The sequence below is a fragment of the Micropterus salmoides genome, unplaced genomic scaffold (assembly GCF_014851395.1).
Source record: "Micropterus salmoides isolate LMB-PRFRI ecotype aquatic unplaced genomic scaffold, ASM1485139v1 Ms_hic_scaffold_15, whole genome shotgun sequence".
In the NCBI taxonomy this organism is placed as follows: Eukaryota; Metazoa; Chordata; class Actinopteri; order Centrarchiformes; family Centrarchidae; genus Micropterus; species Micropterus salmoides.
The window spans coordinates 19525806-19542157 of NW_024040596.1; the positions used below are offsets into that span (position 1 = coordinate 19525806).

The 16352-nt window shown below is 39.6% G+C and overlaps 1 protein-coding gene across 4 annotated transcripts in view; it reads right to left on the reverse strand.

Moving 5' to 3' along the window:
* Positions 1–16352, reverse strand: part of il1rapl1a (interleukin 1 receptor accessory protein-like 1a) — a 173494-nt gene that overhangs the window by 94758 nt on the left and 62384 nt on the right. For all 4 annotated transcript variants that reach the window (XM_038720888.1, XM_038720890.1, XM_038720887.1 and 1 more), the window contains exon 3: positions 727–1012. In XM_038720888.1, coding sequence (XP_038576816.1) covers positions 727–1012 — 286 coding nt within the window. The remainder of the gene's footprint in view (positions 1–726; positions 1013–16352) is intronic.

Genomic DNA, 16352 nt, shown 5'->3' on the forward strand with positions numbered 1-16352 from the left:
TCCTTCACTGCTTACTCCTCTTCTCTCACACAGGCACGCGTGCGCGCGCACACACTATACGAACACACAAATGCACAAAACACAAAGATAGCTTTATCAATGAGTTTTTCAAATAATGGAAAACTGACAGTTTTACTTACTTACTCATTAGTCATAAGTATTTCATTATTAACTTACAGTTTAAGAAAGATGAATGTGCTCCTGGGATCTGATGATTTAATTTGATTTAAAAGTAAACACCAGTTTCAAGTTTCAGGAACGAATACAGTCAGAGAAATCAATTACAATTACAAAGTGCATCCTGCAGATGATTTATAGACTACTCATGTCTTTCAGTCAAGTACAGTACAGAGCCAGACCGAAAGGGAATAAGCTTAGCTTAAGCTACGCAGGGGTTAACAGCTTGTTACAGCATGTAACTTCAGCTTAATCCACAAATTGTGTTTTAAACATTTAAGATTTTAGAGAGAGCTAGGCCAGCTGCTTCCAGTCTTCTATGCTAAGCTACGCTAATCGCTTAGCTGTTGTGATTTGGCACTATATAAATTAAACTGAACTGAATTGAACTGAACATGTGACTCTCAGCAAGAAAGCAATTAAGTCCCAAAATATCTTAGAGAATATTTTAGAGAAAAACAGGAGAGTAAAAACTACAGCACAACACAAAGACCAGTAGATAACTTGTTAAAGTGGAGTTTAATATAGATTATCCCCATCCCCTCCTACCGTAAGACGCAAGAGTAGAGTCCCGCATCCTGGAGGTCAGCAGGTCTGAACCAGATGGCATCCTCCTCCTTGCTCATACGTATACCGTCGAAAGAGATGGGCTCCTCAAAGTCGCTGTGGCCCAGGCCAGAGCTGCGATACCACATGAGGCTGAGGCCCACACTCTGTGCCTGGCTGTAGTTGGCCCGGATGTAACCATAGAACAGTGCGCACTTCAGCCGCACCGGCTCACCCTGCAGCACTCGGTACTTAAGGTAGTCCACTGACCAATCTGTACAGCCGTCCACTACAGAGAAACAGACACAGAGAGAGCAAACTAATTAATAAATCATAAATATGTACACATACATAATTGGTTGCAGTGTGATTACATCACATAGAAATATTTTATTTACAGCAAAACAATATAGCAATGTTGTATCATCATCACGTCACTTTACAAGAACAAATGAGAAGGATATTGATTACCAGGTCATGTACCACCCCACAACAATACTTATTTATTAATGATACACTTAGCTGTGTACAGAATAATTTTATCTGAGGGTGCATGGATATTAATGTACTTCAAAGTATTTTTGCTACATAATGTGTTTGAGCATTTGGAGGATTGCAGTTTCACTGTGCAATGCAATAGACACATCTCCTCTCCTCTCCTAAGTTGATGCTGCTGGCGGCATGTGTGCCACCTCGGCCTCTGCTGAGACAGCTTTGATGCTATCCTGCAATATCCAAACACACAACCACTGTGAAATTTTGGAATGAACTGTAAAAGGTCTCCATAAATGATGTCTGGCTCCTCTAAGTGCTGAGGGTGTGCCACAGCTCCAGTGCCAAAGAGTGCAAGGCATGTTCATTAACTGGGAATATGCCTCGAGCTCTTAAAAGCACAAAGTGTTCCTTGTCTAATAACAAGATATTTTTCCTTAGGCCCTTTGTCTCACAGTTTTTCTCTTGAGCTAACAGGCTAGCTCAGCTAGCTAGCTCCATTCTCTACGTACTGCAAGCCACTCTCTAAAGATACTCTATCCTGTCTGGAGTTTGGCCTACATGTCAACCTAGGTTAGTGTGCAAACTACAGTGAAAGTAGAGTGGCTCATTTTAGAGATACAAACCTCAAGCTAACATGTGCAAAACAGATGGAAACTGTATCTCCCGGCCTAATTTGTGAAATGTATATTTCTGCTGCTGCAGTATAACAAAGTGCTGAGGCAGAGGGCACAGCAGCTTAAAGTACATTTGACAAAAATCAAAGACACTGGCACAGCCCCTCAGGCACACTAGTCTGTTCTAATTCTAGTGAGCAGATCTCTCTCAATTCCCAAGGTAACAAAGGTTAACCTATGGCCAGCTATCAGTCTCTGACTAATTAGCTACCATTTGTTTATCTAGAAACTGTATATTAGGGAGTACATGTGTGTGCATGTGTAACCAGAGAAACTGAGAGAGAGAGGTGATGGTGTGGTGAGATAAAGTAATAAGAACCCTGCTGCGTGCCAGTCTGTGAGTGATACAAAGCCTCACAGGGACAGCTATGCTTGTAATTAATACTCTTAATTACCAGGGAAGTAATGTGTGTCTTTGTGTGTGTGAGTGTGTACATGTACGTGTGTGTTTGCATGAGCGTGCATTCCCTATACGAATGGTAGTCTGCCTAATTATGTCTGTTAATTACCAGTAGGCTTAGCCACAAATGTGTGTGTGCTCACATATGAATGTGAAAGAAACAGAAACTGTGTATGTGTGCAAGGCGTAATGTGTGAAACCCTGTCTAATTATCACTCCTAATAATGAGTGCAGGGCCCCTATAGATGCAAACAGGCACACATGCACTCTCATATGTGTTCAAATGCACTCAACTTTAAAGTTGATTTTACAACTGTTAGCATTAACACTAATTGGCAATTTCAGTACAGAACACAATATATACTTTGGTTGGTGTGGTTAAATTATTCAAACATTGCTCAAAAACAAGCAAAAAATAAAATAAAAAATGCAGGACTGTAATAAGCATGGCCTGAATCAGGGTGCGAATTATACAGTGACAACAGGGGGGGTCAACTTTCTTTTCTCAGGTCAAAAAGAAAACCCAGAACAGCGCAGGAGCAGGCTTCAGTAAACTAAAATCTTACAAACCTGACAATATCCTTGCTTATTTAACTAATGTGTGTCTATAGATGATGATAAATCAAATTCATTACAACAGTTCATGGGTGCCCCATACCACATGACAACTTTTGTAGTCAGAGGTCACATGACCGCTCAAACCAGACCCACACAATGTTGAACTGGAACCAAAGACACTATCATAAAATACAGTCTGCATTATCATATCTGATTCCTATTTTTTTATCATTTCAAGTTTTAAGTTTAAACTTTTTTTTTAGAAAATATCTCCTTTCCTCTTGCTCATGTTGACTGTGAATGAAATTATCTGCGTTCAATAAAGCAGTTGTCATACACTGTTGGGAAATTGGGAATTTTTGTGTCTCTGTAACTAATATTAAACAGAGACCTGCTGTACATATAAAGTGCAATGAGATGCCTTTTGTTGTGATTTGGCGCTATATAAATAAAACTGAACACATTTGAAATAACACACCTGGATTTTAACTCCTGAATTCCAGAGTGAAAACAAATATCATGCTTATTGTAGAAAGACTCACAAAATACTTAAAATGAAATAATAAACTCTATATTGAGATCAAAAGGTGTATCTACAATAACTAATCCTCTATTTCACTGCTCATCATGTTTAAACACCAGTGTTAGCTAACAACTAGATCTACATAAAATATGAAATTATATAGTGGTAATGAAATGATAGGGTGGGCTATCAGCTAGCTAACATCACATATCTCATTTAAAGTAAAATAAATGCTAATTACGAAACTCTGAAGGTAGGAAAGTTAAGTGTATTAAAGAAGCAAGTTAGCTAACTGCTGATATTAACCTGCAGTGTCTCCACCAGCGTGTGGTGGACTGGACTGGAGCAGCTGCGAGTGATGTGAGCAGACAGACGTTCAACTGACTTCAAGATTAGGAAATGGTACGGTCCATTTTAGGGGTGTCAGAAATCCTACTTCAAGATTTTTGAATATAAGGAATGGGTATGGGAAATATATTGTAATATTTACAATGACAGGTAAGAAAGACCCCCCTGAGCTGTTGTTTCTGCCTCTTTTGGGGGGGTCCAAGCCTTAATTAGGGGGGTCAGACCCCCCCAGTCCACGTAATCCCGTAATTCGAACCATGGCCTGAATAAAAACTGTCTCTAGTTCTACAACATTGCCTACCCTTTATAATATCATAGAAACCACACACAACTATGACATTAGAGTGAATTTCCATTGAAGGCAGCAGGTAAGTCCTCTGCCATCTCTGCATATAAATCTGCTAATCAGCAGGGACAGCAGAGTTTTCATTCAGCCTTTACTTTATTCACCCTCTACACCTCTAATGGATATGACCTCTGCCTCTCTCTCACACTCTCCATTTCTGCCCTTCCTACCACAACAGAACTGTTTATTCTAATGAGCTTGTATCCAGATTCACAATGAAAGAAAACATTTTAGTCAGTGGCAGCGTGCCGGCCATTTTCTTTCACCATGCAGATTTGCAGAAGTTAACTGTCCAGAAAACAAAAACAAAACTCCCAATGCATAAGGGCATGCACATGTAAACACACAACAAGGAGACCTTTCATTCCTTACAGACCTCCCAATGGGAGCTGTCTAATGTGGTGGCCTTTGGGGTGGGGGGCATATTTATGTCTGAAACTCAAAACGGTTTTATCAACTCAATTAGAGGCTGACATTTCCCACATCCCCACGCTGGGCCGGAAAATCAATGCTTCCTGCTAGAGGAATACTGCAGTCCTAACCTCTCACTCTCTCTTTCTGCTGACAGCACATACACATCAACTACACACACAAATACAGGATCTCTCCCTTCTCTGCCCTGTACCTCTGGGACATCACACCTTTAGTAGCGATTCTGTTCAGCCACTCTCAGACAAGCCCATAGTGTAAAGGATGTTTCCATATGGGCACATTCCCACATGGCTGAGGGAAACTGGCCCTTGCTCCACTGAATCTCACTGCAGCACTGTAAGCTACAGCATTCCTTTACTGGCTAGTGCTACTCTGCAGCTGATGCCCGAACACTGCTACATCACTTGATGTGTAGGGCATAGGTATGGTAGGTGCAAGGAAATAGCAAGGGGGGAATGTCAAGCTACAGGATACGTTTCTGTGTGTGTGTGTGTGTGTGTGTGTGTGTGTGTGTGTGTCTCAGAGAAACCTTATTACATTCTGAACTGTGGCAGACCTGTCCGTCTTCATGTGACACTGAAGGCAAGGCAATAAATACAGACCCCTGAGCCACAATAAATTTGCCCACATTCATTCATAAACACTCATGGAGCAACACAAACAAGCAAATGCACACTCACAACAACCCAGCCCACACACAAGCACAGAGCGGGCAAAGTGTCATCTAAGTCAAACTCCTGCTTTTCTTTTCCCCCATAATCAAATTTCCATTATCTTTTCACAACATTATATCACTCTAGTGTGCCTGGCTACCCTCCTTACATGTCTCTCACTCGCTCTCATGTCGCCTTCGGTAGTCACCCTCTCTTCTCTCATCACTACCTGCTCTCCTAATGAAGTGTGATTATCAGATGTTGGGTGGGCGGCAGGGTTCTCGCAGGCCAGGAAGATATTCAATGATCTATATGTGGATAAGGACTCTTAATAACTTTCTGTCTCTCTCATTCTTTTTCTCTCCTCCTCAGTTTACACCCACTGCACATACATGACTTCATCTCTAGTTCCCTATTCAGCTGACTCATTCGCTCTAGCTTGGCGGTGATGTTTTTCCTCCTCCATTACCAATTTGATGGTTTCTAACTGATTTTTAGAACAATAATGAATAATTCCTTCTTTATTTGTTATACTGTAGAATTTATTTTCATATGAAACAGATTACTATCTTAAATAGGCAAAGAGATGACCATCATTGTCCACTATGGAAATTAACAAATGTATTCTTGGCAAAGGCAAATTACGTACTATAGATTCCTATGATTTTCTGGCTCGACAAGTGAGGGTACTGAGTTGAGAGCTGTGCTGACCCCTCAAGGTAGTTACGCAGAATCTATGGTAAATGGTTCACTGCTCTAGTAAGCCCGGGGATAAGAAAAAAACACCACCCATGATCTTTCTGCAAATTACAGTTGAGTAAAGTCCTCTGTACTGAGATAATATAGTATGGGATAGTTGGATATACAGAGTGTAGATTATGTGCGACAAAACATTCTTGCATTAGTCAAAAAATACAAAGATTAGTTAATAAAGGATCAGCACAATTGACCAGAACCTGAGTCTCAACCTGCAGTGGCTGTCTCTGTAGATGTAGATGTCTTTTTTTCTTTTTAGCTAACAGTGTCCAACTCTGTGTCCCTGTCTGTGCTGTCTGAGTGAAAAAAGCCATTTTTCCATCATGTTTTCCACATTGTTTTCCATTGTTTGAGTTTTTTAATGACATCATCTCGTTGTGTGCGAGTGCACACTCGTCTGCTATTGTTTAGTGGTACACATTTAGAGATTTAGCACTACTAACTCTTAATCTTGATGTACACAACTCCTTGCATCACAATACCAGATGGAAATGCACTTTAATTCTTATTTTCTTATTATTTGTGCTACATAGCAAGAAGTGAAAGTTAATTATTGTACTGTACACCTGCATGAATGTGATTGGGTGTTACAAGTCAGTTGATAGAAACGAAAATGACTTTTAAGGATGAATAAAACAGTTGATGACAGTTAATGCAATCAGTGCTCTGCCTGAACTAACACAAAGCAATTGTGCTATTTATTTTTGTCCTGTCCTGTTAGTTGTAGTTTTTGTTGCTACATAAACAAGTTATATAGCTCATGAAAATAATCGTTATTATTGCCAAAAGTGAGCCTTATGAACAGGACACCATATCAGATCCATTCATGTAAATACTTACAAATTAGTATTTGAAAAATGGAATTGTGTGTAAAAACAGTTTCAGACCCAGACCTTTGAAGTGGAAATGCCATTTTGCTGCAATATTCAATAAACTACAACCTGATAAGGAAAATAAGCTTCTGTATATTCCATATTTGTTCCCTGGGATCCACAACACTAGAACAAGCCCAGTTAATGTAGCCTGGCTTTGTTGGGAATAGTTGGTCATCTGTTGGTCCAGTGGGGCCAAGATCTGGTTAAATGGGAACTGATGTGAATTTACAATGATACCAGAGCTTTTCTGCATGTGATGTATCTCAGTTGATATTAACAATAATATCATTTAGAAATGTTTCAAGGCAGAACGTACATCAACTGACATTATCTTTGCAATATTTTAAGAATATAAATGATGTATACATTACACATGAAATGTTTCACTGAAGCATAGTTGTGTATTAATGTTTGCATTTAACACTCTCTTGTTCCCTGTCTCCCTCTTTTGTCCTTGTACTACACTAAGTAACTTGATATCTGTCTTCTTAATCTCTCCCTCTGTGCTCTGTCACTCCATATTTCTCTGTCTTCAAGTCATTTGCTCTCACTGACAGTTCACCATTGTTCATTTATATGCAAATGTGGACCAATACTGATAATTTCTCTCTAAAGATTGTGGTGAACTACCTTTGCTGTCAATCCAAAAAACAGACATGGAATAGTACTCTGCCTTTCATCTACCTTCCTCTCTGTCTTTCTTTCTCTGTTTTATCTTTCTCTGTTGTATTTTAAGTATAGATTTAACTTTAAATAACATGTCAACATATTTTAATGAGTGCATATTTTACCATACTTTTATTGTATCAGTGATATTGAGAATGTTTTCCTACTGTAAAGAATATCACACAGAAACAATCAGTCAAAACAAAATATCTTTTATTTTAATTAATTTACAAAACCCCTTGACAGCAATGAACCTATTCATTATATTCTTTCTTAGGATTCCTGTTTGTTTTCTTGTTATTGTAGTGCATCGTTAGTTGGGGCTGCATGGGGGGATACTGTACACTTACTGCTGCTTGTAAATATTTTCAAAGCATCTAACTTGAGCAGTATGAGAAATCTTTTGGGGAAGCATGGATCTCAGAAGCTGATTTCATGCCATCCAGTCAGTAGTTGACGAGATACCTTGCTCTGAGAAAAAATGTTGGACAGCTCGACCAAACAACTGGCCATCTTTAGACCCTACTGCAAAAATGCACCAAGCTATCAACGTTGTCACTGCTTCTGCGTCACCTAAGTTTAAACTTTACCCAGTGTGTGGAGTATACATATACTGTATATAATTATAAAACAGGATTGGAAGAGCAGACAAAGAGAAAAAAACAGAGAGGGTAAGAGACAAGTGAAAATGTGATGGGATGTGATGTGAAGGCTGCATTATGCAAAGCAAACAAGCAGCATGTCTGCCAGGACTGCTGCCATACAGCTCTGACACAAACGCACCTGAACAGGCCACTGTCAGACTCACAGCCAACGTGGCTATTGTAGCCCGAATCTGGCTGCTTTTGCTGATTGTTCAAAGACGTTTTTGAGTAATTTACCCTGTATTTGTTTCTTTTTCAGCCATGTTATTTTGTTTGTAGAATACTGCCTTGACTCCTGCTTGTAACTTAGTCGATTCCAGCTCATTTTTCTATGTAGCATCTCTTATCATAACTCACATAAAAGGATATTGAGTAAGGCGAAATGGACGTGCTAAAAACAATGGGAGGTTAGTTATTGTAGTTTGGCCCACTGATTTAGTCTGTTCACAACACAGTCAGCAGCTGCAGCACCGGCTCTGACACACAGCTCATGGAGACAATTATGGTATCTGAAATTGCATCAAAATCCTTCTCCTTCTTGGAGTCATATCACATAATAGGCTACACATAGTTTTAGATTATATTATGTGTAAATCATCCTTCCTGAGAATTACCTTTGATGTCTGTTGTGGATAAACATCCATAAATATGCGCAGAAATCATGAAAAAAGCTGCTCCTTATAACTCCATAACTTGTCTGAGAATCACTTTGTTTTTAAGTTTTCTACTTTCTACTTTTTCTAACTAACATAGGCTAAAGAAATGGGGCACAAGTTGCAGACCCACAGCGTTGCTAACTGACTCCATGGCAACACTATACTTCTTGTTCACATCCCCCCAAAGCCACCAAATATGGGAACTGTAGGGTTAACACTTAGAGCAGTGGTTCTTAACCCTTTTTGGGCCAGCTCCCCCCTATCCATTATCCAGGTCCCTTACCGCCCCCCATCAAAAAAGATGTTGGCTATTTGCCCTGAATATTGTTCATTATTATTTTTTTATTGTTGTTGTTACTATTGTTATTAAAAACATGGAAAAAACACATAATTGAATGACAAACAACATATTAATTACTTTCCCAGGTAACAAAAAAGCCATGTGAAAAATATTTATATTTAACTAATAAGTGAATGTTCCTCCCAGAAACTATGTGAAGCCAGAGACTGTATTTTTGGGTGGGGCACTTAATAAGTAGGGGGGTATGGTGGTCCTCCCCCAAGAAGATTTTGAGCATTAAAGACTTAATTTCCTGCATTCTGGTGAAAACCTGTTCCAATTCATGGTGGAAATGTCTTATTACATAAAGGTAAACACAAAATTAATTTGGCAAGTGACAATTCCAAATATATAAATATAATATAATATAATGTAGTGAAGCTCTCAGACATATTGCTTTTAAAAATTTTCTCCAGGAAATCCAGGCTGCAAACTATGGGGGAGCTACCCTAAAAGCATGATTTGTAATATTTTGGGGGGGTCTCTAAAATATCGACATCATGCTTTTCTCTATCACTATGCATAAAATTAGGAGCGTACAGACTTCATCAAGCCAAAGGGAATGCTTGCAGTCGATATTGACTACAAGCTGTATCAGCTATATACAGTGTGCTAGCCTCGAAAACCCAGCTGTATTCCATAATTAACTTAGCTCTCCTTATGAGCTAGGCTCCTTACATGCTGGCTAATAATTTTTTTAAGCTGGGTCTCCCACATTGCAAGTGTTGTGTTGGACAAATTCTGCAGTGTTGTTCATGAGGGAGAGAGAGCGAGAGAGCGAGAGAGAGAGGGACGGGTGAGCAAGAGAGAGAGAGACAGGGACGAGAGGGGGTGCTAGTAAAGTAAGGGGGAATGTAAAGAATAAAAGTCATAATATTACGAGACTAACGTCATTAGCCTATTTAGAGAGAATTCATTATATTTAACATGCCCTATACTGCATTATGTTGCTGATTCACTGGAAGTATCCCCTCGACCATCTGACAGACACAGAACTGGATGAGATGGGGTGGTGATGGGGCAGTGGATACGCATGCCTTTGGTGTGAAAGACCTGGGTTCGAATCCACTGTGAGACACCAATGTGTCCCTGAGCAAGACACTTAACCGTTCCCGTGAAGGCAGCACGTAGCTATGCCACAAGTAGCTGGCGGAGAAAAAATACACCAGTCGCAGTGGACTAAATCGGCAGGTTTTAATGTTGCAGACCATTACATTTACTCATTTAGCTGACGCTTTTTATCCAAAGCGACTTACAATTGCTATACATGTCAGAGGTCGCACGCCTCTGGAGCAACTAGGGGTTAAGTGTCTTGCTCACGGACACAATGGTGGATGTCTCACAGTGGGAATTGAACCCAGGACCAACATTTTTTTGCAAGTAGTTAAAGTTTAAACTCATATTGTTGTAAATCTTTGGTGTAAACTCACCATAGAATTTCCAACTAACAAACGCCCCCCAAAAGCAGCTCAGCGCCCCGCTTTCCAAAATATTGCTTCCAGTGCACCATCATCCTCGGAACGCCCCCTGGGGGAAGGTATGAATGCCCCCGTTGAGATACACTAACTTAGAGGACGAAAAAAACCTAAATACAAGTAAGACAAGGAATAATACTAGGCGTTACAAAATCCATTATATTAAAATTAAAATTATAAGACTGTTTGTTAACTCTTTCACACTTAATCGAGAAGGATTGTCTTTTCTGGAATTTTCCTTTCTGGATCTCTCTCTCTCTCTCTCTCTCTCTCTCTCTCTCTCTCTCTCTCTCTATATATATATATATATATATATATATATATATATATATACACACACACATATTGGTTTATCTCTCATTTTAACATTTAGAAACATGCAAACATTGACTGTCTGTCATTCACTGCAAGCTTTAACAAGGCCTTCCCTAACACTGTACAAGAATTGACTAAGATGGCAACCGCTATTAGGAACCTTACCTAATGAGTAAATGTATGATAATGAAATTCCTTAATGTCTGCTGTAATAGCTGTTTTACTCCATTGCCTGTACTGCATTACACTATCTTTTTCTATTATTTCCTTTATTTTACATTTTCCAAGTTGTTGTTCTATATTGTTGCTGTTGTTCTTTTGTGCTTGGTAATTATGTCACAAATGCAAAAATAACTCAAAAAAACAATGAATAGCTGATCACTCCCTACACATTCCCTATAAATTGAGGCCATTATTCCCATTAAATTCTACTTAGAAAACACATCATGGCCTTACCTGTGTGTGTATGTGTCCACAACAGTATGACACACTCATTGTATTCCACTGTATGTGAATTAAATCAGAGCTTCCATTTGCCTGCATACTGCTTTAATATTTTTGTTCCTGACATTATTTGCAATGCATGCACTATATATTTTGCTGTAATGCACAACAGGGTTACATTAAGCTACTGAACCTGCACCTGAGGACCACAGAAAGGATACAGGAACAGTAGGAAAATAAAGTTAATCTAATTTCGGGCAGGAGATGTTGACATTTGCATACATATTGGCAGAGTAATTTCAAATGTAACATAAAGCTTTGAGAGATAAACCAAAAACAATACCTAAAATCAAGCAAATCCTCAACAATGAGATTTACCCCACAGAATCTAAGCAGGTGTTCAGAAGGAAACTGCAGGCAAGTGGATGTAAGGTTAAAATAACTACAAAAAGTATAATAGGATGGAATCCATAAGTGTACATATACAGCGCAGCATTAAAAGTAGTTTATAGGCAAATCATCCAAACTTTCAAGTTTGCCTGAAGGTGACAGTCCTGTTTCTATTGTTTCATATAGAAACCAGGGTGAGTTTGTTGACCTTGACCAAGTTCAGCACAGCTCACTCAGATCCTTTTAATAACTCTCCAATTGACTTCAAATTAACCAGAACCCGTTATAGAAAAGAAATTTCCCCTGTTGTGTGAGAAAGGGTGTCAGTGAGACATTAGCTTTTTGACTTTACTCTCTCTCTCTCTCTTTCTCTTTCCCTTGCTCATCCTTTCTTCCTTTCTCTTGATGATAAAGGGCTCTTTTTAAGGAGAACAGAAAGCTTGTCAGGATTTGGCCAGCTGGGGAAAGTCATTTGAGGCCCAAATTGATGCGCTCGGGACTCTCAATAGTATCTCTCCAATAGTGGGGGCAGGATAGAGGGAGATGTGGTGGCCGGGGCATTGTTCCTCGTAAATGGCTCTTTATTTCATAGGCGAAGTTGGGAAATGAGCAGCACCGTTCATGGCTGCTGCTGTACTGGGGAGGACGGCCATGCGTAAAATAGAACACTAAGAAACAGGAGCCCCTAATATCTTAACAACTAAAAAGTCTATGGCTCCCCTACATCATGTGCAGTTTTACTGGCAATGGGAACACATGCAAATAAAGTCCCTATAAGTTATAAAGTCAAGGCTGTGTGTGAACACCATCCATCACGCTGACGGGGTGTGGGCAGGCTACATAGACATGAATTTATACACAGCCTGACTGGCTGAGCCAAGCCCCTTGGACCATGACTTGAAGGAAAGGCCCGAAGGAGGTGAAGCATTTCACAAGATCTCCAAATGCAAAGTGTGAGTATGCGTGTGTTTTTCTGTGGGGAAATCTGTGTTTGCCTATGCAGGTGTCAAGGCTGCTGTGTAGCATTAAAATGCCCGTAATTTCTCCTCTCTCTGTCTTTATGTGTGTGAGCGTGTGTGTGTGTGTGTGTGTTTGTGCTGCTGCTCTCCATTGTGCAGCTGTGATCCATGAGATTCAGGCTGAGCTGTCACTCTGCTAATCTCCCCCAGTAGAAATACAGCTTGGAAAATGTCATCTGAACATTCCGAATTGTGTTTACACTCGCTGCAGGTTCCATCGCTTCTAATTTGACAAGTCATTATCACCCATGTTCCTCTCCCTCTTCCCTCTTGCGGCCTGAGACACAAAAATAAAGAGGAGGAGGGAGAATGAAGGAGACAAAACAAGGGCATTAAATTCCACTCACAGACACGCAAATGTGCTTTCAATAATCAGATAATCCAAACACCTAGGCTAGAATAGGGTGGATTAATGTTATTTTCATTAACTTACAGAGGCTATTCTGCTTCGGATGTCTCTGTAAACTTCAAATCTTTCAAATACAGTAATTCCCTAAGGTCTGCTTTCATTTATAAAATACAAAATCTAGATAGAAAACCTTCATGGTGAAGCTGTTGGCTTTCAGTTAAAAAGCAGCACCTGGTGGCTACATGTGTATTGGGAGAAGCACATGGCTCTCCACACCCTCAGGCTCACAGTAAAGTTAGCAGTGACAAGGACCGCAGTACGGCGGGAATTCAGTATTAGACAGAAAATGGTGGGGGAAGTCCTACAAATTTAATGACAAAATACGTCATTGGTCTATGCCCTCCAGAATGACTGACTATAAGCTTTTTCTCACATGGCACTATCAACAGGATGACATTGCTATTTCAAAAATATAACTTCTTTCTGCTCTTTTAGACACAAAAACAACTTGGTGAGGATAAAGGAAAGACATTGGTTTGGGTTAAAATAACTAGGCTACTTGGTTAAGATCAGGGGACCTTTGTCACCATGGTTTAAAGAAATCAACGTTGTTGACTGTCGTTTGGAAATAGGAAGCGAACAGTCTCCCATGTTAAAGTCAGACATATTTTCGATCCACCTCAACATCATAAGTACCATGGACGCTTGACTCCTGCAGAGAAATACACAGAAAAAGACGCTGTCTTGTATTACATTAGAGGGATACGGATACGGTGGATATTTTGGTACTGACGTCATTCAGTTGGCTACCACGGTGGTCTTTATCGGTAATTAACAACAAGCCTCCTCCACACGCATCTCACCTGCTGCTGTTGAAATGAAAAAAAAAAAGAATCAAAATGCGACTCGTCTTTGTAAAACTGCTGACAAATAAAGTAAGAGCAGACAGATAAAGGGAGAGAGAGATGGACAGAGAAAGAGACACAAGTGTATGTGTGTATGTGTCTGAAGGTAAAAGCAAGGTGAGCAGATTACTGTATTTTATAAGTAAATACTAAAATAACGTGGAGAAAAGTAGAAACAAAATGGTGACATTAGCAATGACATAGGCTTCTATAAATAGGGTAATGTACACTGAGCTCTGTTATATTGCAGTTAGATATTATTTGTACAGAAAGCTCTGTCCAGCAAGCTAACCTGGAGAACTTTTTATTCTGAGATGTGTCTGAGTGAGAGAAGGTCCTGGAAAAAGAAAATGTAAAGAGAAAATGTTAACGTTATTTAATAGTCAGTGTTTTATAATGTACAGTTGAACGAACCGCAGTCAGAAAAGCCAATGCTAATTGGGATCCTAATAAAGAATTTTCCAATAAAGAAAAGTTACAAAAACGTTTGTGTATGCTGTCAATTACAGTTCTTAGAAAGAAAGAAAATTTAAATAAGCAAAAATCGGAATCGACAGGTCAGACCTTTAAAAAAAATGGTAATCGAAAATTCAATTGCAAACTGATGACTGATGCGCTCATTTTTCCTCGAAGGACAGCCTCACATTATGTGTGACTGGATGTACTATGACTATGACTTTGTTAGGATGTTGCACAATATGTTTTTGTTGTCCAATATCTATATCTGAGCTTGATAAATCTATTCTGTTAAAGATTCAAGCAGACACAGCCACTCTAGGCAAAAACTCTAGCCCCACCCCCCAACCTGGAAAACCTTCTGAAACTGAGCCATCTCTTCAAAAGTTTAGTGGGCCATTGGATTTTGTATCCTCAGGGTTTGTGAACGAGCATTTCTCATGACCTCTATTAACAGGCATACAACTTACAGCCTGAAGAGGGAAACTCCAAAATACACAATCTAACTGCAGACAGGGACACACATTCGAGAAAATGGGTCTTAAGAAGAGGCTACCACCCTTAATAGTTAACTGTGCCGATCCCCGCAGATTAGCCCTTCACACAGACTTGTACCCGACTGTGACTCTGTCTATGGAGCTATCCAGGGCTCTGATGCAGACCACAGTATTCAATATTCATTGTTGAATGCAAGGGCCTCACTTGGCTGTTAGTTAGTTGTAGAAAAACTGGTATAATACTTTGGTCATCAATATGCATTTTTTCCCCTTATTTACCATGTTTCATAATGCATTGGGATGATTTATTCATCTGAGACGTTAAGCATCTCAGTGATACTGTTTGTATGTTCTCTGTATGTTCTGCTCTTTTGCTTAAGAGCTAAATACATATGTCCACATTTGATTCTTTTTTTCTCTGCTGTCAGAAGAGAACAATGTCTTGGTGTGCTTTTGAGTCATTTTATGTTTAAAACATGGCATATAGTGTGGTGAGTAATTGGAGGCAAAGTAAAATAAACATTAAAAGGGGATTATTTAATATTTTTCATGCTGGGTTTGTTTTTTTTCTTTACTCTGACCTCTAAAACAAATAGAGCCCAGTAGAAGAGGACATCTGTGTCTTAAAAACAAAACAAAACAACAAAAAAGAATAAAATCATGTCCATGGTTGAATAATAAATGTGATGCTAAATCAAGGTGATAGCAGGAGAATTGACAATGCAGGAGAGGGTGGGAGATGGGTGGAAGCAATGACCCATCCATCTACCCAGTCAGTGAAGAGACATCTCCAGTGAGAGTGACACTCGGGGCCAGATAAGATAATGACAAGACTGCCCTAGGCTTAGACCCAGGCACTATGCCCATGATCATAAACACACACACACACACACACACACACACACACGCACAGTGCTCAAGTGAGTTCTATTCAAATGTCATTACCGGCATACCCTCTAAAGAAAGTAAACTGCCATGAAGGACTGATACAATGTGAGAGTGAGCTCTATCCATCAGTCCACACTCATCAACCAATGCAGGTTACTGACTGATAACACAAAGTTGAACAGGCCAATAAAAAACTATTATTTATATCATTAACTTTGCTGAACTGTCGCTGATGTTCTGCCTGTACATGTCCCGAAATGATTTCTCATATTTCACCTCATCCCCTCTCTGCTCTTTCATCCCTCATTTCCCATCCATTCCTTCTCGCACAATCTCCTTAAATTCTCAGTTTTCTCCACTCCTCCCCTCTTTTGTTGTTGTTTCAGGTGCTAGCAGTGGGTTAAAACACAGACGCTTCTCTAATAGGCAACAACACAATTTAGCAACATACACATCCGCAAACATTCGTTAAAGAACACACAGTATGATATTGATGTGATAACTTAGTTTTATTACTCACATCCC